Source organism: Martes martes (assembly GCF_963455335.1).
Source record: "Martes martes genome assembly, chromosome: 14".
NCBI classification, from domain to species: domain Eukaryota; kingdom Metazoa; phylum Chordata; class Mammalia; order Carnivora; family Mustelidae; genus Martes; species Martes martes.
The window spans coordinates 87378952-87402606 of NC_137902.1; the positions used below are offsets into that span (position 1 = coordinate 87378952).

Genomic DNA, 23655 nt, shown 5'->3' on the forward strand with positions numbered 1-23655 from the left:
ACTAACAATACCTCCTTTTGTTCTTTGGTGTCACTCTTCAAATACTGAAGGCTAATTCAGTTTCCAGAAAATACGCTTGTGCCACGTATCAAACCACACACCTTTTTTGCGATGTTCTGGTATTGTTTTCAGTAACCATACATTGCTTTTAAAGTATGAATTTTTGCTACTGGAAATGTTTTTTTCTGGCTTTTTCTCTACTTTCAACCTCTTTGCCAACACCAGTGGGACTTCCAGATAGCTTATAAAATGTATTTCTCCTGATCACATAAGAAGTTAGGGACGGGAGGAGCGTTGAGAAACCCTACTGGTTTTTCTGCAGAGTCAGAAGCATGTCTTGTCTAGTCTGTTGGGTTCGTATTTCAAGCAGAAGGTAAAACTAAACAGTAAAGGCCTATAACTTCTCAATGTGCTTTAAAAATACTTCATTTCAATAATATTTTGGTAATGTTTACATTATCCTTTTATACAGCTGAGTTTACAAAAGCATATTAATGAAGAGTAGCATTCGGGACCGTGTTTCTGGCACCTGCTTTGGCCCTGGGACGTGGATGAGCCCAGGGCCAGGCGCTATGGGTTTCTGGGAGGTGTAGCTGTGCTCAGCCATGGGGCAGGTTCACTCTCCAGGTAGGGAAAGGTGCTGGGACCCAGAGACGTGGTCCTCTTTTTTTGCTCAGTCACTGGTTTGACTGTGTGACTTGATTCCACGGAGCCCATGAAAGAAATCAGGAAATGCTTACTAAGTGCACATTTTTTCTGACACACTGAGATTGTCACATCAGAAGATGCTCATCGGGCACCTGTCTGGTTGTTTTAAGTGAGAAGGGAGATTATTCGTTCACTTTCTAGGACACTGTTGAAGTCAACTCATCCGCATGAGTTAAACTCTAGCGCTCACCTCGCATGAAGCGCCTGCCTGACTGACATATAAGGGGTCAGGCCCTCCCTCCGGGTCATACTTCTGACATCCCAGTCTGGCTCACTCAGTAAAATGACAGGAGGAGGATTTCCTTGAGTTATCTATGTGTAAATGTTGCGTACTTTCTAGTTCACTCAAATATTAAAAATAATTCATAACAAGATCACTTACTTTAAAGCAACTGAGTACAACTTTGACATGGTCTAACGACAGGAAATAATTTTAGTACGTCCCTTCATGGTCCGTGAGCCTCTGGAAATAATGGGGACAAAATATTATTTTTAATAGTAACAGTAATTATTATTATTCCCCCATTGCTCATGAAGAAACTGAGATGTGGGGAGATTTAAGCATCTTGTCCAAGACCATCATGGCCCTGTAATTAAAATGGCCGGAATTAGAGCTTGGGGATTCTTGCACACTCTCTTGATCCCAGCAACATCCTTCCTCCCAGCTCAGAGCTCTTAAAATAAAATGAACAGCGGTGAGTGAATAATGAAGCTCGGATTTCCTAGGGGCCTGCAGTAGAGGCTTAATATTTATTTATTTTTTAAATCACCAAGACCTGTTTCTATAGGCAACACTGCTTATTTGGAAAGAAGGCATTGGTATAAAGGCCGACCTTAGGACACAGATATTTCAAACCTGAAATGAAAAATACATAATAGGCATCTTGAGGTCATTTGTTGACTCCAATGAGGAATTGTGATGACTCAGTTTACACCCGGGACCATGGCTCCGAGGGAGTCTCCCAATGATTCCTTCTCCAGATTTAGAGTCGACTAACGTGACTGCTAACTAAATCAGTGCAGAGTTGGCAGCTTTTCAGAGATGTCACCGATTCCTAAAACAAATTATCTCCGAAACATATTTCTAGCACGTGAGCAGAGCCCGAGCCATGGACTCGGGTTACCTTCAACCTAACTAATGTGGAAACAGAAGACTTCATCAGACATCGTCTGCTCCTAATAGTGGACAAAGGATTCAATGTGATGCCTTTAAAGTGACCGGATATTGAGTCCGCGTCAGATGAAGTGTCCCTGGTGATCAGTCATGGGGAGAGTCTCGTCGGTGTGTTTTTTTTTCTTTCTTTTTTTTTTTAATAGAATGTGTTACAGGTTCTGTGACTTGTTTATATTTACAGAAGAATTTTTGTTGTTGTTGTTAGGTTTTATTTACTTATTTGACAAACAGAGATCATAAGTAGGCAGAGAGGCAGGCAGAGAGAGAGGAAGAGAAGCAGGCTCCCTGCTGAGCAGAGAGCCTGATGCAGGGCTCGATCCCAGGACCCCAGGATCATGATCTGAGCTGAAGGCAGAGGCTTTAACCCACTGAGCCACCCAGGTGCCCCGTCGTCGGTGTGTTTCTTAATGCTAGCGAGCCAAGAGGGATGCCAGAAAGACAGACCCATGGAACTCCTCCCACTAACTCATCAAAATTGTAAGAGAGGTTTTCTTGTTTTTACTTTACACACAAAAATGCTGGCTTCCCCGAGGTCAGTGCTATCACGAGAGATGGGGAAGATGGGGTTTTCATCTTCCCACTTACTAGAACACAGAGTGGGCCTTTGTTCCTGCAAGTTTGTGTGACCTGTTCACCCAGATCTGTTCTGGAAAACCAAAGCAAAAATACATACGGCAAAGAACAGATCACACCACCTCTTAAGAGATAAACACTAGCTTCACCAAAATATATGGGATCATTTCAGTAATGAGCCCTGAAAGTGAGAGTAACATGCTAGTAGGGATCCGTCTTGTGCCAAAGTCATTTCATTTAACTTCTGTATCTTTAAAGAAACGCATGACTGATTTCTACCCAAAGGGACTGGTGATAGTTCTTTGCAAGACAAAAATAATGTGATTCCTTAAAATTAGAATGAATTAACATGGTCACACAGCTGTGCACACATACATACATACGTTTCAATATCTGAATGTAATTAAAATCGTGTGTGACAAATGTTTCATATACAGATTCTCAGAAGTTTTAAAGAGCGCCTTCTGAATCTCCTCTTTTCTTAAACTATTAAGACATTATTGCCACTTGAAATATTCCTTAAATAGTATTTTGTCTAAATTCCATTAAAACAGCGCTAGAATTTCCTTTTGCTATATGGCATTGCCATCACACAGTCTGAATGAAGGTGTCCAGAATTTACCTTCCATGGACAAAGTGCTTCAGAAGGAAGTGATGATATCCAAGGAAAATAAAACAATTTGTTCAAATACCTTTCCTAGTTTTTGTCAGTTACCCTCAGATAAACATGGACTTCAGTTCTGAGGTTGAATTGTAATCTTGGCATCACAGTAAATGTGGGAGCCGATGGTGATCTGCACATCTTGGGTCTTGAACCTGAGACAGAGTGTAAGGAATGGGATGCAGAGTTGGACAGATGAACAGCCTCTGCCAGATGTGCCCGCCATAACCAAAATGGCAGCCAAGGCCATGGCCACAGTGGCTGGTACTTGTGGACCACCTACCTCCAGGGAGGTGTGGGAACATGATTGTCAGGTATTATCTCATGTAATAGCTCCTCAACCTTCAGAGTTTGCTGGGCCAAGCTGGTTTTGTGAATGAAGGCAGTGGGTCTGGGAGCCTGTAATGACAGCCAAGAGCATGTTCTGGACAGTGGTGGTGTTGGTACAAAGCAGCTCCTGCCCACGCCAGCCTGCACATCCTGCAGGAAGCTGGGGGCAGGGAGGGCACATTCCTGACTTCCCATTCAGAGCACAGAGTCAATGGAGAGGGTTTGCCTGCTCTTGGTGTAACGGTTGCCAACCCTTGAAGAACAGGGGACGTTGGACAAAGATGGCGCTTCCAGGGAGCAAGAGAGAGAGGCCAGAGGGCTTCCCAGATGATGTTTCGTTCACTAGCCAAGAGGAAGTGTTATAGGGTCTGAGACTGGCCCTGATACCACATTTAAGTTTTCTGTATTCTTGGTTCCATCTGTTCCTACCTGCTTGTCATGGCTTACAAGCCCGAGTAGTGATCCGGCTTAGTTTGGTTGGGTTTGGATGTTAAGAGAGGTCTAGGGTTTCACAAAGCAAAATGACAAGATGGGCATTCTTTTTGGCCCAACTACGAGCTTTGCTCCCGTGTGGCATGAGTATGTCTGACCCTTTTAACTGTGGTGGGAGGTGGAGTGTGTCCTTCTGATGCAAGGGAGCATAAGAAAGGGTCAAGTCTTCTGATCCCTCATTTTATTACTATTATATGAAGGAGTATTACGAGAACATCTTTGGCCCTCTGGATGATAAAACTTGGAGAGATCAAAGAATGTAGAACCTGAACTTTTGACAGGGGGTTCCAAAGAACTGAGCATTGAGGTAGATTTACCAGTTGACATAGGTTTTTAGAAGAGAGGCACCATACCTGGGGCTCTGTTTGTTTTCAGAGCGTAGACCAGTAAGGTCCTTGGATGGGGCAGCATTTTTCGCTAACATGCTGTGTTACGATTGGAAAACCTTAGGCTGCTATGGCTTTGCTGTTGCATAGGTCCCCTGGGAAAACTGATGGACAGTCTGAGGAAGGGTCGATGGAATCAGTTTTAAAAGGGGGTGTACAGTGTCAGGGGCAGACACCGAAATGCCCAGAGCAGGAAGAGCCTGTCGAAATCCTGGTGTGAAGGAGGCTAGTGGAGGTTCTGGGGCCCAGGTAGCAGGACAGAGGAGCCCAGCATCTCAGGGGACTTTGCAGGCGCAAATTGTCAACACGAGAGCTGTGGTCCTGTGACTCACACACCAGCTTCTGGAAGATCGCTGTTCAGGAGTTAATGCTAAGGTAGGCAGGACCGTAGGGGTGAGGGGAGCGGATTCGCCGACAGGGGTAACTAAGTCCATGTCATCTGAAGCCCGCCCACCTTTTTCTTCCTGGACGCAAGTATGGAGCACTTCAGGAGCGTTCAAGAGAGGGTGCGGGTCAGGGCAGAGAGGCTGCGTGGGGACGCACTTCCTGGTGTTGGAGTGTGTGCTCAGTTCTCCGATTCTTCTCGCATGTATGTGTTACCTTTGAAAAACTGAGCAAATCATTAGTAACATCTAAAATAGATTAAAACATTAGTGATATAGCTGTCTAAAATAGATTAAATCATTAGTGATATGATCGATGTGTGTATATGTGAGCATCACCCTTTTTTGGGTTTCCCCATATGCTGATCTGCATATGAAATCAACGTGGTGAGAAACGAGTCACTCATCCCCTGTAACAACGTCCACTATGCTCACACTGGCCCCTTCTAGCCTGAGGCCAGGTGTCTGTGTCCGGGCAAGGGCACCCCTCTGTCTTGTGGGTCTCCCCAGTGCTCCAGAAATGCGGCTAACTTGGGGGCAAGCTGATTGCACACTAAGAACACTGCGACTGAAATCCAAAGCCCAGAATCTAGTCTTGGCCATGCTGGGTAGCCGCTGTCCTACCGCCACAGACTCTTTCTACTTCCTTGGACTTCCGTTTTGCCTTTATAACTGAAGGGTTTGGAACTAGAAGCCTGTGTAGGTCCCTCCCAGCGCTCAGACCCCAGAGTCGAGGGTTCTCCCTGCGCGGATGGCCAGTTAACATCGTGCTCGATTGCCTTGGATGTGGGGCTGCAGGAGAGCATCTTCGCTGCTTAGGGATGAGGGAAACGCTTTAGGGGAAGAGCAAGCCTTCAAGGGTGGCCGGTTTACAGCCAGCTTAGTGGTGCCGCTGAAACGTAAATCACCCTGCAAATAAGGAAAGCTTAGAACAATGGTGACTAATCCCGGCCCTGAGGAAATGTGGTCACATCCCTCTTAAACATTAGCAGACTTTCTATAAAGCAGGCAGGCTTTTGCCTAAGAACAGAGTGAAGCTTCTGCCCCTAACCCGCAGGAGAAGAGCCGGGAGCTCTGAGTTCTGCAGATACACTGATCCTTTCTCCGTTCTCTCCCAGGGTTTTCCAGGCAACACAAACGCGGACAGCGTGGTGCAGCACCGACTGCAGCCTCCCCTCGAAGCCAGGTTCCTGCGCTTCCTCCCCTTAGCCTGGAGCCCCAAGGGCAGGATCGGGATGAGGATAGAAGTGTACGGATGCGCGTACCGTAAGTGCTGTTTACCCCTCTCCCCGCCCCAAAATCAGTGACAGAGGGACAGGCTCTCATGGCCAGGCGGAAAACCGAGCTTGACTTGTTTCTAACTTTTTAGGCATCTCTGTGTGTTTTTGTGGAAAGCCTGGATACTGAGGTCTTTAGTTACTTTAGTTGAACATAGAGATGGGCCCGAACTGAGCCTCAGAATCCGAGATTCCCAGGAGAGAGCAGAGTACCTGTTTTAGAGTGGGTGCGTCATCCAAACAACGAGGTCCAAGTCAACCACAGCAATTCACTGTGATGGATGGTGCCGTTCTTGGGCACTGAGGTGACCCTGGTGTGGGGATGCAGGGGACAGCAGGTGATCTTGTTTTCCCCATAATCCAAAATGACTCTGGGCTTCTCCCATATTCACTGCTCGAATCCCCACTTTCCTCGATGTGAACCCTGGTTTGAACATCATTTATGTGTTGTGTCTTCCCTCCTTTCCCCACTGATGAGCAGAGGGACAAAAGTCACAGCCAATGTGAGTGTGAACACAAGCAGAAACGCATTCAGTGACATCTGTGGGTAAATTGACTCTACCATTGCCATTTTGATGATTTGGAATATACAGGAATTTTTTAAACGAGTACAAAAAGAAAAAATATTAAAGAAAAATTTCTAGAAAACTGGAGAATAACTCAAAGAGTATGTTGGCTGGGAACATCGTGGGAGGTTGGGTTTTTGGTCACGCTTCATTTCATACCTGATCAGGGCATTAGCTTTGCAGAAAAGTGTCAGTGAGATCTGTCACAGGCAGAATATTTAATATGTCAGACACAACCTAGCAGACATTTTCTCATTCAACAATCACACCGGCCAGACGGATCTGGTATGGCCTCGAGGGAGAAGAACTTTACCATGGAGACACGGAGATGTTTGCGAGAGCTATTCCATACTGGACCTAGGATTTAAAAACTGTCTTCCCCCCAAATTTGGTTCTCATAACTATTATATTATGCGGGGTTTCGTTTCTTTGTTCCCTCACATGGCATGTCAGAATTTATCGGACAGTTGCTATTTGCAAAGAACTGTGTTAGGGACTGGATGTAGGGGGCCCTTCTAAAATGATTGGTTTTCTTCGTCAGGATTTTATGAGAAGTCATAAAATTATACAAAACAAATGTGAAATATTGGAACACGGTCCTGGGGCCTAGGGAGGAGGGTGGTTAGTTTTCTGAGTGAAGGGCTTGCGGGGTGAGCTGGGGTAGGGAGGGCTTCTGGAGGGAGGAAGGCAGGAGCACACAGTGGCTGTGGGACTCTGGGCTTCTCTGGTCTCGGGGCCCGGGAGGGTGTGGGCGCTGTGGGGCACAGGGAGCCACTGCAAAACAAGGATACCATTGCCCGTTTGCTGGTCCCACAGGCAGGGAGACTTTCTGGAGGTGGTGCTCACCATCCCAGAAGTGACCCCATCCTAGATTCAAGCGTCCCCTTCGGCCTCAGCTCCACCATCTTCCTGAGCTCAGAGGGGCTCCACTTTCCAAACACTGTCTCTGTGTCGGCCTTTCCACGCAACATTCACTGGAGACGGTTTCGCGATGCTGTCCGCCCTTCCCCCCCTTTCCACAGGCCATCGCCTTCCCTCCTTTTGTGTCTGAGATCCGTGAACGTGCTCACTGCTGCAAGCGGCTGGGACACCCGATACTCCGTTTTCTCTTTGATCCCATAAAGTCAGCGTCTCCTTCCTCCCTTTACTCTGGAAACGGCTTCGGGTTTACTGACTTCAAAGCAGAACAGGGTCTTTGATGGTGATTTGCCGTTAGCCGGATGTTCTTCGTGAGGTGGTACCACCTCCTTGGGGGGAGAGGTCAGTCCCAGGGAGATCAAAGCTGCAGGCCTGGTCCCGGGAAGGACCTGCGTGCACCCTAAAGTCAGCAAACACGAGCTGTGCGCCACGGGGGGCTCCTAGCCTAAAACTGTGGACCGATAACAGTCACGGCAACTTGCAAAACTACGCGGCATCTGTGGCTTACTAGTGGAGCTTCTGTCTTGTCTTCATTCTTACTATTAATGAGAGCAGTTGTTCAAGCATAGAGCTTTGCACTTTTGTTTTTGACAGTAATTGTATATGTTATGATTTATAACCCAAAGTGCTAATTATTGCCCCCTCCATTTCTACTTTCACTGCTCTGTTGATATTGAGAAAATGTCCAGATTGCTTATCTTGGCATATAATGTCTCTTAGATGCAACTTGTCTCTTTGGTTTCACTTCTTTAAACTCCAATTACAATGATATTTGCTGTTCCTATAAACACCATGGCTTCATGGCTTCCTGGTGTGGCACACACAGGTTCTCTACCTAGAAATCCCTCCCTTTCCCCCACTTCTAGAGTGCACGTGGAGTGTGTGTGAGGTCTTCTTAGAGTCCCATGCCCACCAGCAGCCCCATGGAAGGGGGGAATCCAGGGCCATATTCCCCACGGACTTGTTCTAGGCTTTGTATCCCACTCTAAAAAGGTTTCTCTTTGGGTGTCCTCTGCTTTCTTAAATTTTCAGTTAACATTTACACACTCTGATCAGTTTCATGTTGACATCCTTGACGTAGGTCTCTGTAAGCCACAGACACCGACACTGGCCCTGGGTCCTCCTTCATTTCTTTCTCGACTGTTATTCTTCCCTGGGGCGTCTTCTGCTCCTTCTTTTCCACTTTGACTCCTGTGTTCATGGTCTGTGTCTTCTCAGGCATTCCCTTGAGCTTGTACTAGTCCCATCCTGTGGTGGTGTAATGTCATCTTGTGTTCATTAGCGTGTTGTTTGTCTGAATAAGGGAAGAGAGAGAGAAGGAGGGGAGGACAGAAGGAAAGAAGAGGGAGGGAAGGAGTGCATGAGTCCTTGGGAATACGGACTATGTAGGCACAGAATGGCCAACACCATGGGGACCTACCAGTCATCCCCGTGACACTCTGGTCCTGTGTCAAGTCAGGCCTGAAAATAAAATTGGGAGTAAAACATGTAATTGGCCATTTTAAAACATTGTGTTTATCTGGGGCACATGGGGGGCTTAGTCAGTTAACCATCCGACTTGATCTCAGCTCAGGTCTGTTTCTCAGGGTCATGACTTCAAGTCTCATGTTGGGCTCCACACTGGGCATGGAGCCTAGTTAAAAAAAATTAAAATATTGTGTTTATTTTAAAAATGTACTGACTGTTACAGCAGAAATTTATAGGTTTTGTTTAGCAACCTCAAGACATCCTTGATATTTATATATTTCTGTAAATATAAATATATATGTAATATAAATACATATGTAATATAAATATCATAAAATTTTAAATAAATAATGCATTAAATTATCCCTTAGCATCACACTTAACTTTTACAAGAAGGCTCCTGAAAAATGTGTTCGTACGTAATTCAACTAATTAAATTATTGGGGTACTTGAGATGGAGGTCCACTTATTATGAATCAAAATGGGAACCAGTAGTTTTGTCCATTGCAAGAGCGCAGAACCTACATTCCAAAATGGAAAATGTGATATGATGCTTCGTTGAAAATTTGAAGTGTTTTTCCAATTTATATGATTGTATTTTATAATTACTGGTTTTATTAACTGTGACTATTTTTTAATTAATTTATTTATTTTTATAAACATATAATGTATCTTTATCCCCAGGGGTACAGGTCTGTGAATCGCCAGGTTTACACACTTCACAGCACTCACCATAGCACATACCTTCTCCAATGTCCATAACCCCACCCCCCTCTCCCGACCCCCTCCCCCCAGCAACCCTCAATTTGTTTTGTGAGATTAAGAGTCACTTATGGTTTGTCTCCCTCCCAATCCAATCTTGTTTCATTTATTCTTTTCCTACCCCCCCAAACCCCCCATGTTGCATCTCCACTTCCTCATATCAGGGAGATCATATGATAATTGTCTTTCTCTGATTGACTTATTTCACTAAGCATGATACCCTCTAGTTCCATCCACACTGTTGCAAATGGCAAGATTTCATTTCTTTTGATGGCTGCATAGTATTCCTTTGTATATATGAACCACATCTTCTTTATCCATTCATCTGTTGATGGACATCTAGGTTCTTTCCATAGTTTGGCTATTGTGGACATTGCTGCTATAAACATTCGGGTGCACGTGCCCCTTCGGATCACTACGTTTGTATCTTTAGGGTAAATACCCAGTAGTGCAATTGCTGGGTCGTAGGGTAACTCTATTTTCAACTTTTTGAGGAACCTCCATGCTATTTTCCAGAGTGGTTGCACCAGCTTGCATTCCCACCAGCAGTGTAGGAGGGTTCCCCTTTCTCCACATCCTCGCCAGCATCCGTCATTTCCTGACTTGTTAATTTTAGCCATTCTGACTGGTGTGAGGTGGTATCTCATTGTGGTTTTGATTTGTATTTCCCTGATGCCGAGTGATGTGGAGCACTTTTTCATGTTAACTGGGACTATATTTTGATGGCTATCACCAGCATGGGCATGAAGGTGAGGGAACCTCTACTTTTACAGTTGGGCTGTCCCCCATCCATGCTTGGAGAGCTAGCCCATGCAAACTCACTGAGCGAAATCTTCTCTGTCCCACAATATGATGTTTTGGTTTAATTTTTTTAAAAATCTATTGCCTTGGGGCACCAGGGCAGCTCAGTGGGTTAAGCCTCTGCCTTCAGCTCACTTCATGATCCCAGGGTTCTGGGATTGAGCCCCACATCGGGCTCTCTGCTCGGCGGAGAGCCTGCTTCCTCCTCTCTCTGCCTGCTTGTGATCTCTGTCAAATAAATAAAATCTTTGAAAGAAAATCTATTGCCTTTAAAAATGGTGTATGAGTGACATATGTTTAAAAATGTCATGTTATGTTTAGTGACGTGTCCATTTGTTTTCAGATATTCGGACTGATTCATGAATGTTTGTAAGTGAACACCATCTACAGATTCTCTTTGACTAGGCCAGTGCACACACTACCACTGTAAGTCATTCTTGTGACAGGGCATACTCTTACTTATCACATGGACTTCATGTTTATCATGAGGGGCTTCTTGATCAACAGTATAGCCCATTGTTTGAACCATGTTGGCTGCTTTTGGGTGCCTATCTGTAAATTGAGTGTGACACATGCCATATGATTGGTGGGTCTTACCTTCTTTCTTTCCAGACAGTTCCCCAGAGAAGACCTCCCCGTTGATCCACTTCCTCCTTCCTGACTATGAGCTTCCTTGTCTCTAGTTTCCTAAGCAGCCCACAGTAAGACTAGGCTATTCCTGGTGAAATGTGTTCTTTTCATGATAGCTGAAGTGAGAAGGTGAGGGGAGCACTGTCAGCTCTGGAAAGGCCAAGCCATGTCTGTCCTCTTGGGTTTCATCCCAGCACCTAGTGGGTGCTACACCCATGTTAAATGAAAATAAAGTGTACTTGTGGGAACCAATGGAAATTAAGTCAGGGCAGTGTGGGGGTAGGGGAGGAAGGGAATATGGGGGAAAATGGTCTTTTAATAACAAAACTGTATTTTCCAAAGCCACATCCCTGCCAAGGCAGGGTCTGAAGCTACGGATGGTCCATATAAAACCAGTCTTCTGTGATGTTCCACAGGAGCCGTAGTATTTACCTATTTTTTGACTTCATAAATATAGATTCATGAAAGGCCACAAAAAGAGTGTATTGAATTATGCAACAGGCAGATCAACAGAAATAATTAAATTTGTGATTTCCCATCTAAAATAGGGTTTTTAATACTTATTTATTTATTTTTTTTCAAAATTTATTTATTTGACAGACAGAGATCACAAGTAGGTAGAGAAGCAGATAGAGAGTCGGGGGAAGCAGGCTCGCCGCGGAGCAGAGAGCTCGACGTGGGGCTCGATACTAGGACCCTGGGATCATGACCTGAGCCAAAGGCAGAGGCTTTAACCCACTGAGCCACCCAGGTGCCCCGGGCTTTTAATATTTAAATCGAAGAAGGATCGCCACATGTCTTGCGGTGAGCTGGTTCTTATCACGGCCACCTGTAAGCAGTCAGGAATCTGGCTCAGAAAGGATCACTGGCTAATGTCGCTGAGTGCGGGATGACAGGCGTCTGTAAAGGGCCAGACAGCACACATTTTAGGTCTGTGGGCACCTGTGCTCTCCTCCATGATTCTTCATTTTTTTTGTTTTTTATCGAACCTTTAAAAATTAGCTCATGGGGCCGTACAGGCTGCAGAGTGATGTAGGTCATTTCAGATGAAGAGAAACAGCCTCACATTCCAGACTTCTGAAAGCAATTCCTCATTTTTATCTGTGCTGTTTTAACTCCTCTCCACTGAGCTTACATTTGTTACCACTTAAGATTTTAGTGAAACCACCAGGACTACTACAAGATATATTGTTTGAAGTGGTTTTGTTTTACTCCATTGATGACATCTTTAGATTATAACTCAGCTCCCTTCTAGGCTTAGAGGACCTGTCAAAACACATGTTAAATGTGCCTCGTAAGATAGAAGGTGATGATTAGCTTGTGGTTGTTCTAGGTACGAGTGTTAGGGATCTCACTGGAGAGGAAACAAAAACATTACAACAAAAGGATTTTCAGCCCATTCTTTTGTGTTTCTATAAATCCAATAAATTTTTCACTACTCCATTTTGCCTGAGGGGAATGTTCCTGGAAATATAATCTAGGTTCTTTAGAGCAATGGTTCTCACACGTAGTCACCAGACCAGCGGCATTGACATCATCAACATTGCTAGGGGACATGTTAGAAAAGCAGACTCTCAGGTCCCACCCCAGGCGAGCAGAGTCGCAGTTCTGGGATGGGGCCGGATCTGTGCTCACCCAAAACACCAGGACAATTCATTCGAATTTGACAAAGGGATATGTTTTTATCAGACGTTCATTTAACTATGCAATGGAGAATAATTGCTTGTTTCCATGATTTTTAGACACACTGCTGTGTTTATATATTTTCCACCATGTACGGGAACCAGAATCAATCTCCTGAATTTTCAGAAGGTGGCTGCATGAAATAAAGGATCCCTTAGAGTTGTGAACATAAAGGGTTTACTGTATACATTTTGGTTTGTCTGAATGCAATGCAGGTCCTCGTGTACATTGGCCCCAGGCTTTTGTGAAGTTAAATAAACCCAACGTCGTATCACGTCGTATCATCGGCTCAGAAGACATCAGCCTCCTGTTTCTTTGGCTTCCTCTTGCACCTTCATTTATTGCACACACACATTTGAAACAAACTCTTTTTCAAAAATTTGAGTGCAGCGTACACACAGTGTTACATTAGCGTCAGGTGTACAACATGGTGATTTGACAATTTTACAGGTTGTATGGTATTCCCCACCAGCGTGGCTGCTGCACATCCCCGTACAACTCGATTAGAGTATCGTTGACTAATTTCTTGGCCGTACCTCTCACACCGTGTCTTATTCGCTCACTCCATGACCGGAGCCAGAAGCTGCCGCTCCGCGTCACCCACTTTACCCAACCCCCACCCCATCCCTTTGAGAGCCACCAGTTTGTTCTCTGCATTTATAGGTCTGGTTCTGCTTTCTGTTTGTTTATTCATTTCTTTTGTTTTTAGATTCCATGTATGAGTAAAATCATATGGTTTTTGACTTTTTAAGGGCAGTAAAGTCTTGTCTTTTTACTTGTGAAATATGAGAAATACGAGCGATTCTTCTGGGTAGTATGAATCCCTTTGTGTGTCTCCTGTTCTGTCTTTGGTTGCTTTGACCAGTGTTCTTTTTACATTAATGATAAAATATAACTTTTTCAATAAAGAGAATGCAAGTGACCTTGATAGTGGGAAAAATAAGACTGTCAGAGAGGTGAGGGACAATCGCAGCTTCGTAGCCACGATGTGCCACCGTGGGGAGTGACTTTAACTGTTTTATTGATCTTCGTTGTTTGCAGGATGAGAAGTGGCCAGTACAAAGCCAGAAGCAATTGGGCTTAGTCAACAGAAGTATTTCTAGCTGATACATGTTAGGGAAAATGTCAGAAAAGGCAAAGAGTAGAGGTTAGGGAATCTCAACTACGGGTATCGGGGAGGATAGGCAGCACCATTTCCCCCCCCCTGGACTAAACAGACCAGAGATATATTATGTGTGCATGTGTTTTTATGTCAACTTACTCATTTCAGTGCATGAGTAAAGGTATATTATACTTAAATTATTTTCTAATTTCTCCCGCTATAGGATCTGAGATGGTTAACTTTGATGGGAAAAGCTTCTTGCTATACACATTTAATCAAAAATCCATGAGTCCAGCAAAAGATGTTATTTCTTTGAAATTTAGAACCAGGCAGACTGACGGGATTCTACTCCACAGAGAAGGACAAAACAGCAAACACGTCACCCTGCAGTTAGTTGGAGGAAATCTCATCCTATTGCTTAATTCAGGTAAAAATTTCCCAGTGGATGTTTTCAAAAATATACCTCTCTAGATGGAAGTGTCTTTTTATGCTTAGTTTTTCACAGTTAAATAGCTAATTTATCCTGAAACCAGAACACTTTCGGGAAAGAAAGAAGACCCTAGAAATAATTACCCTGGAGCAAGAGGCATGAAACAGAATGGTCTGGGCAAATGGAAGCGTGGTCGCTCCGCGGTTGAGGTGTACTACGGGGAACATGCATGTATCCCAAATGTACTTCACTGTAACAAGTTTTATAGCTCGATTAGTGTGTAAGACCATTTGCACAGGTTCAGTAAACAACCTGGTAATATTGTAAAGACGAGGGGTGGATCCCCGAAACCATGAGGCAGTGCTCTTCGTGAAGTTCTCAGGAGCTGTGAGGCCATGTGTTTCATGAGGTTCTCAGAAGATACTTCCAAGAAAAATGAAAATGCAATAACTAATAATAATAAATACAAGAAAAGTGGAAGAATCATTCCTGAGTGAGAGAAGGTTGTACATGAGGCTGAGGTAAAAGCAGTTGACCAGCTCTCCAGATAGAAGTGTGCAAGGAAAGTGATTGGGGGACATATTGACCTCCCACACGGCACCATGGTACCGAGTTGGATGGGGTGGTTCATTTGTTTCACCTGTGCTTGTAGGCCGTACTAACCTACCCTGCCCTGACGCCCATGCGACCCTCACCCTGGGCAGCCTGCTGGATGACGAGCACTGGCATTCTGTCCTCATCGAGCTTGGGAACACGCATGTCCACTTCACAGTGGACAGGCACAGTCAGCATTTCCAGGCCAAGGGCAAGTCCGACTACTTGGATCTTGATTATAAGGTGTGAACATTTCTTTTCAAGTATTATAGATTTTATTATTTAAACACAACATAACCTTTTAAGAAAATACCGCTACATAGAGAAATACCCATTGCTAGTAATTTGGAATTCTGGTGAAACGTTTCCCATGGGTGATGTCAGCCCAGAGAGAGACCCACGTGCATTGTTGAGATGTTTTATCACTCATAGGTGTGAGTTCTCCCCTGGGAGGAAGTAGTCGTTGAATTCGGAAAGTGTGTAGTTGAAGAGCTATCAGTATGACAGGCGGCACAGTAAAATACACGTGTCCAGACGGCTTTCCATATTATCTCTGGTGTTGGCCGTGACCCATTCTTTTGGAGATCTCTGTGTTTTAGGGCGATCGTAAACAGAATTAGCAATCTAGGGTGCTTGGAGAAGTAATCACCATACATTCCAACCTGCTTTTTTGAGGAACGAGAGAGCCAGAGTCAGGCGATTCAAAATACTGTTTCTCGGGACATTTAAAGGCTTAACGCATCCCCAGCGTGTTGCCCGCATGTATCTAACCAGCACTGGAGAACACCTTTTATTCTGCCAGTTCTGCGCAACACATCTATCAGAGCAAAGGGGATGATTTCAACATTCATTTAGTGTAAGTGGCCTCAGCCGAGGAGGCCAGCTGCAGAGCCTGGTCCTGAATGAGATCATCGATGCCTTCATTATTCTAACCGATCAGCAGTGTCCTGGCAAATACCCGGACCCTGAAGCTGGGTTCTAGGAAGGTTTGTAAAGTGGAATGTCATCACGGTCAGCCGCCTTGTCACCCAGATCAAGAGTGACTGTGGAAATGAACGTACAACATTCCCCATCAGCTGAAGTGACATAGCCCTTTGAGTAGCAAATTGTGAGAAGGGATATTTAACCTACTTATCTAAATGTAATAAAGAAAGCCTCGGTACATCTATGTCTAAAAATTCACTTGAAATTAACATGATAATGTTAAAATAATGCCAGATAGATTGGAGGCAATTATCCTATAACTGCTGAGCATACGTGTTTTAGGCAGACAATCAGGAAATCATTAAACAATATTATTTATGTCATTTTTTTTCTTTCTAAGATCAGCTTTGGAGGGATTCCTGGACATGGAAAATCAGTGGCATTCCCACATAAAGACTTTCACGGCTGCTTTGAAAATCTCTACTATAATGGAGTGGATATCATTGATTTGTCCAAGAAACACACACCACAGACCCTCGTCATGGTAAGAAAGCTACACATGAGGTCAAAGGAGAAGGGAACTGCAGCTTGTCTGATGGACCCAGTCTAGAATATGCCTCTCCTGAAGGCAGGGAAAGTGCCAATCACGTATACCTTTTAGTTCGTTTTTGACTTAATTCACTAAATAATTAACTTGATTTTTAAATTTAATTTTCTAAAATTTTAGTTCCAGTCACTAACATACAGTGTAGTATTAGCTTCAGGTGTACAGTTTAGGGAATCAGCATTTCCTGCATCACCTGGTGCTCCTCACAAGTGCCCTCCATCATCCCCACCACCGGCTTAATTTTTACAGGTGTATGAAAACAGATGTACGGTTTCACAAATGCATCATGGCACATCTGAATAAAGACTTTTCGGGGCAGGGTCTCTGTTTGGGATTGATTTCCTCTTGCTTCTTTCTACTGTTACTGAACTCCAAGCTCAGCTGCCTGTCACTCACTCGAAAGGCCAGTACTCGAGAGATGAATTTGGGTTGGGAAGGAATTTGAGCTTAATTTAATTTGAGGCCCGGAACCTGGGGAGAAGGTGGACTCTTGTGCAAAAGCCAGCTGCCGGGTTTCTGCCCGGCCCAGTGATTTGCAGAGGGGTTAGGAGTGGGTTGGTGAAGGGAGCGGGTGGTCTGCTGCATCTGTCCATCCCGGGCAGACTCCATGGTGCCGGCCACAAATCCTACCTCCGTGCTCAGGGGCTGTGCCCCGGGGGTCTGGTGCCTGTTTGCTGATGTGCAGGAACACCCTATTGTTCTGCAAAGGGAGGCCGAGGCCCACAGATACACAAAGGGAGGTTAGTAAAATCAGTCCTGGGAACTAAGGAAGAAAAAGGTTTGCCAGAAAACTTGCTTGACTCTTCGGAAGGCAGATGTGGCTTCGAACAGGCGACTGGGAACATTTGGGACCTTCTTGCCCCAAGGCCAGGGGTCTGTCTGCTGTGGATCTGGGGACTTAGGTCAGCGAATAAGGAGCATGTTATCTCGAGGCAGGCGGACCCCTCAGACGGGTTGGACTGTTGTCAGGCTTTCGTCTCGCCACGCGGCTGCAGGCCATCCCCCCGGGCCGGCGTGTTACGGAGCTGGCGTCTGTCCCCCCGGCCGGCGTGTTACCGAGCTGGCGTCCGTCCTCCCGGCCGGCGTGTTACGGAGCTGGCGTCTGTCCTTCCACGTTTGGTTCCTTAGACCCGAATCCTCTACAAGCAGTGCACCCAGCTTTGTGAATATCGATGCCTCCATATCGAGTGTCGTTTACAGAAATGGGATGGTTTTATGTAAGCTTTTCTCCATCTCCATTTTCCAACTCAGCGAAACCTGTGGGAATGCTTTTTTTTTTAAGACTTATTTATTTTTTATTTATTTATTTTTTAGAGAGAGTATGAGCGAGAGAAAGAGAGGATCTCTCAAGCAGACTCCCCACTGAGCTCAGAGCCACACATGGGACTCAATCCTGGGACCCTGAGACCATGACCTGAGCCAAAATCAAGAGTCGGTCACTCAGCCGACTGAGCCACCCAGGTGTCCCGATTTATAAGAGAGTTTTAGGTTTGATATATCACCTTATGTCATTAATGATCCAAATATTTCCTCAGATTAACCAATTTTCTATGAAATATAAGATCATGTTATAATATAATTATATATCATATATCATATCTTTTATATTAAATGTTATGGGCCATGTTGAGTATATAAATGCCTTTATTGATACATAGCCAATGTCTCAATGTATTTTTTTAATAGCTTTGTAGTATTTGGTCTTGCTTTGAAATACTTCTGAAACCCTAGACTCTAGATACAGTCTCAAGGATTTTCCTGTAAAAAGTTTTAAGGCGGTTTCATTTATTTATTTACTTTGAAACTGAAAAAAAATTAAGTCTTCAACTGTCTGGGCTTTACTCTTTGTGTGGATCAGTAGTTATTTTAGGTCTCACGGGTACCCATTCATGCCTGAGTTGTTTAGTGATCAGACCCAACCTCCGCACACAGGCTTGAATCTTACCTCTCACCACATACTGACTGTACCTGTGGTCTCAGATCTTTCTGTGGGTCAGTCACTGGGCTCTGCTGCTGTGTTTACCCCATACCAATGCCATATTGACTTGATTACAGTGCTTTTATGGTATATATTTTGGAGAGGAAGGGCAATGTTTGGGCACATATTCCTCTGGAATTTATGAAAATTTATCTAAATTTTTAAAAGAATTTATTTACTTGAGAGAGAGAGAGAGCACATGCAGGGGGAGAGACAGAGGGAGGGAGAAGCAGACTCCCTACTAAGTCCTTGATCCCAGGACCCCGAGATCATGACCTGAGGTGAAGGCAGAGGCTTAACCCACTGAGCCCCCCAGGTGCCCCACTTAATTGGAGTTCTTTTAAGAACTTAAGTTCCTTTCTCCCAAACACTATGATTAAAGGTAAGTTTGCTCCTGGAGCAGTAGATATAATGTAAAGCTCAAAGGTGTGTTTTTTAGTAAAATAGAATGAAATAAAAGCAACAGGAAGCCAGCGGGTCAGGCTGGGGAGAGCATGCTGGTTGACACGGCCCATGGGAGCCTCTAAGAGGCTGACAGCCCACTCAGGCCGGCCACACCCCTGCCTCAGATGGGCCGAGGCTTAAGGCCTGCCTGAGCCAGATGTTTGTGTCCCCTGAGTAATGGGTGTGTAAGCATTCACACAAGCAAGGGGAGTGCAGGAAGGGCCCCGGAGCCGCTGTCCATGGTGCTGGGCTTCGTGCCGCACGTAAACAGCCAGTGCCTCGAGGTATAAGAAATCTGGCTCCTGTGTTGTGTCCTGCGCCCAGCACAAGGCCTGGGAAAGACGTATCTCCAGATTCCTTTGCCAATGCCCAGAAATGGAGGAGACAGAACTGCCCTAGAAGCCTCAGAAGGAGGTTTGCCCAGCCAGGGCAGTGTCACGGTTTGAGGGACCTGTCAGGTAAATCTGGACTGCAGCTGGGTGGGGAAGCCTAGGTCTTGGGTCCTTGCTTGCTGGAAGGTTGATAGGAAACTGCACCTCTTGGAAAGCCCGTTGTTCATGAAAGCATCCCTTCTGCCCCTTCCTAAATCCTTTTCCACTGTATTCACAGGGAAATGTGTCCTTCTCGTGCTCACACCCTCAAATTTCGCCCGTGACTTTTCCGAGCTCCAGGAGTTACTTGGCTCTGCTGGGCACCGTCGGAGAGGACAAGGTATTGGTCGCTTTCCAATTCCGAACGTGGAACAGGGCAGGGCTGCTGCTGACCACTCAATTCCGACATGGGCCAGCGGCTCTCGTCCTCGTTCTTAATGATGGAAAACTCAGGCTGAGTCTCTCCCAGCCCCGACACCCGGCGAGGGACGTCACAGCAGGTAATAGGCGTTTGCTGTGACCGCACGGTCCTTCTGTCACCTTTGCGTTAAACGTTGACTGAATCAGTAAGATACTCGTAATCCTTCTAGAGGGAACTAGAGTTCTTTCACCTTTGAACTAGGTACCTCCAGGCTGTTGGTGTGTGAGTCAGTGTGAGCCGAAGTTAGCTGCAGATCACACATACCTCTCAAAAAGTTTAAAAAATAACCTTGTTATCAACTGATGGTGGGGAGTTGGCAGTCCGCTTGAAACACTGGAGAACAGTAGCCTAAGTTAGAGTCCTGAGAAAAGAGGTTCCTTATACCGTCTTTTGAGTCTATACACACACCAGTCATAATATTTGAAGTTACAGTTTTTCCCAGATTTTCTGTTCCTTCGGGAATCCCTGTTTCGAATGAGGCTTCTTATAATTGTGGGTGAATGTTCTGCTTGGCTTCCAAGAAGGACCCACATTTCTAAACTCCCTTCCGGGGTTGTGTTATCCTCGGAGTCTGGGGACTGTTTTGCGTTAGAGTGCTGGTGAAAATGTAGAGCCAGGTAGGTGTCACTCCACGAGTGTTGACTACGGAAGGAGCACCTTGCCTGACCCAGGTTACCAGGTCAGGATTGAAAGCCAGGAATGAAATGTAGCTCCTTGTTTCTCTTTATAAATAAAAGAAAAAATCTGACCACTGGCATAGGGAGTTCCCTTTTGGACCTCAGCAGATGAGCACAACCAAGTCAGGTTTTGGAAACTGCTTCACTCTTGGTTTGTGTAGATTTACAAGCTGCGTGCCTTATTAATGAAGAGATGGTGTTTTGCTGTTGCTTCATGTGAGTACACACCGTTCTCCCTTCCAACACGCTGGGAGTAGTTATTTAACTTTTTTTGAAGGCTGGCACTGAAATATTATAGAAACTTTTATCGAATTGATTTTTTAAGCTTTCACTGGGCAATGCGTTAGTTTTTGGAAGCAAACCAGAGGTGCATTTTTCTTGCTGTTTTTTTTAGAAGCATTTGAGGGGTGATTTTTGTTTTGTTTTGTTTTGTTTTTTTACCTTTGAAATACAGGCCTGCTTCCAAGATACTCAGGTCTGGTTCCAGACCACCCCAATACAACAAATATTGCAATAAAGTGAACCAAATTGATTTTTTTTGGCTTCCCCACGCATATAAAAGTTATGTCTGCAGCATACCATGGTCTGTTACATGTGCAGGAACTTTATGTCTGGAAAAACAATATACGTGCCTTAATTTAAAAAAATACTCTATTGCTAAGAAATGGTGCCGCGTGAGCCTTCAGCGCGTTGTAATCGCGGATCACGGATCAGTGTCACGGATGTCGCCATGATGGAAGCGTCTGAAGGGTCGTGACACAGACGCGCAGCAGGAGCAGATGCTGTCGGAAACGTGTCCCCGAGAGACACGCTCCGGGCAGGGGCCATGAGCCTTCCGCTGGGGAAAGGCGCGGTGTCTGCAAGGCACAGAAAGCGAGGAAGAGGAGACAGATGGCGACTGCTTTTCATTCCAAACCCTGGATGAAGCGCAAAAGCACCTACCAAACCAAGAACCAAAGTTGAAAGGCTGAGTGAGACGTAATCACGCCAGATGCCAGGAAAGGACACCCGGTCACCGTTCATCCTGCTTCCCGCTTTTGGGTCCTATTTCCGAATAGTTACCTCACTGTGTTTGTGAAGGGATCTGGAAAGGTCCGGAGTGTACAACCTAGTGTCCGCGCGCTTGTGGAGCCGGGCCAGTGGAGCGTGGTGGGGACAGAAGGTCAGTGGGGGGGAGGGGAGCGTGCTTTCCCTTTCTGTAGGAAGAGACAGAGTCCACCCTTTCCCGAAGGGCCTCGACTGCCCAGGGCAGTGTTCTCTGCGATCAGGACGGATTTTGCACAAGCTGGTGGGAGACGTGTGTGAGAGGACTCACCTCCCAGGCCCATTTCCAGAACCACCTCTGTGCTGCTAGGGCTGATGGGCTCGAAAAGTGCCACCTGTGTTCTCCCCAAGCCTCGGGTCCTCGTCTTCAGAGGGACACTACTGTGACCGATGGTAGAAGAAATGATGTTGAGCCTACAGACCACGAGCCCCGTGCCTGCTAGTCAGCAGTCACTCCAAAACCTTTAGTTCTCATTATTCCAAAACTAGTCCCAAGACCATCACTGCCGCGCCACCCCCCCCCCCCCGACCAAGACTGCAGCCTTTGTGGAGCTGGGAGGTGGGTGGGACAATGAGCCTCGTGTTCCCAGTAGCACAAATCAAAACCCCCCCGCCCCTCCCTTCTCCATCCATCCTTTGACTGTAAGTGCTGCCTGGGAGACAGGCCGTTGTTCCATCAGAAGTGGGGAGGGTAGAAGACACACAAAAGAAACACAAAGGTGAGAATTATAATGGGGAGAAACAGAATGATCGTAAGAGCAGGCATTTCACTTTTAAATGAGAATGCCGAATTTTATTAAAAACAGTTTTTTTATTATAGAGGTAAATGGCATCTATTACCCATTGAAGGAGATATTCTGGAGTGTTTTCTGCAAGTTCTCCCAGGAAATAACTCTTTGTCCTAGACAGGTGGGGGGAGGAGGGGACAGGAAGGAATTTTAACATCAGATTTTATTTTATTTTTTTAAAGATTTTATTTATTTATTTGACAGACAGAGATCACAAGTAGGCAGAGAGGGAGGTAGAGAGAGAAGAAGAAGCAGGCTCCCTGCTGAGCAGAGAGCCCGACATGGGGCTCGATCCCAGAACCCTGAGATCATGACCTGAGCAGAAGGCAGAGGCTCAACCCACTGAGGCACCCAGGTGCCCCATTAACATCAGATTTTAAATGGATGTGGTTCCCTCCCGACAGATCATGTTAGGTAAACTTCAAAATAAATATCGAATGGCAAGAGTGGAAGGGACACTCCCAGGTTCTTGTTTGTGGATACGTGGCCGTATTTTCTTTGGGGCTGATACACCCATGAGCTAGAAAATAACTTCTGGCCCTTGCAGGTTGACTTCCAAACTTAGAGGGCTCTAAGCAGTCAGAGCCTTTCTCATTTGCAAGAGGTATAGGGTAATCTATCAGGACAATTCCCCAAGACGATCAAATGAGAGTCAGGCAGGCTCATTTGTGAGCTTGGGCACAACATCAAAGAAATTAAGAGTCTCACTTTGTTTTCAGTGAGCTGAAGTATTTGTTTATGACCTGTTTCCCTGTTGGGCAAGATAATTTCTACAGATCCCAATTGTTCACTGTGCTCCTTCACAGCAGCAGGTGTCTCTGGGGCTGTGACAGTGGCCGTGACCTCCCCGTGGATGGGAGGAGTCCCTTGCCTTTGAACGAATGACTCGCTTTGACCAATGGAATATGGGCATGAAGGCAAACACAATTCCCTCATCCAAAGTTAATGTTAATATTTAAAAATATTTCCTACTGGTTTTTGTCCATTTTTAGACAGTGATTGAGTATGCACACACACACACACACACACACACACTTTAATGTGGTGCTTTCTAAACTTTACATTTTGTTCTATGAATTTTCATGTTTTAGCAATACTTAAGTTGCTGATACATTTTTTCTAAAGAGTTATATTGATATATATGATATATTTTTCTAAATAGTTTACCAAGATTATATATGGTAATAATACATGAAAGTAGGGACAAGATTTTATTTTTATAACAACACTTTTGGAAAATCTTATGCTTCTCAACATCCTAAAATATTAACAAACTAGAAGAGGGGGAAGTATGCCCTGTGCCAGGGGACTAGGATATTTGGTCATGTTAGGTTGTTCAGGATCCTGTTGTGTTAGTCCTTAAAGCCCTAGCACTGGGAGAAACTAAGATTGCGCTGTCCAGGGCAGAATGTTTGGACTGTCCACTCTTGATTCTTCCTTCCCCCTTCAATTCAGCTTGCTTTC

The 23655-nt window shown here is 45.2% G+C and overlaps 1 protein-coding gene across 1 annotated transcript in view; it reads left to right on the plus strand.

The window, feature by feature from the left end:
* LOC308355045 (contactin-associated protein-like 3) overlaps positions 1-23655 on the plus strand; it is a gene marked incomplete at both ends in the record, with an annotated part of 149601 nt that overhangs the window by 66481 nt on the left and 59465 nt on the right. The window contains 5 exons of the mRNA XM_080822949.1: positions 5826-5973; positions 14137-14340; positions 14996-15180; positions 16262-16405; positions 19500-19761. Coding sequence (XP_080679075.1) covers positions 5826-5973; positions 14137-14340; positions 14996-15180; positions 16262-16405; positions 19500-19761 — 943 coding nt within the window. The remainder of the gene's footprint in view (positions 1-5825; positions 5974-14136; positions 14341-14995; positions 15181-16261; positions 16406-19499; positions 19762-23655) is intronic.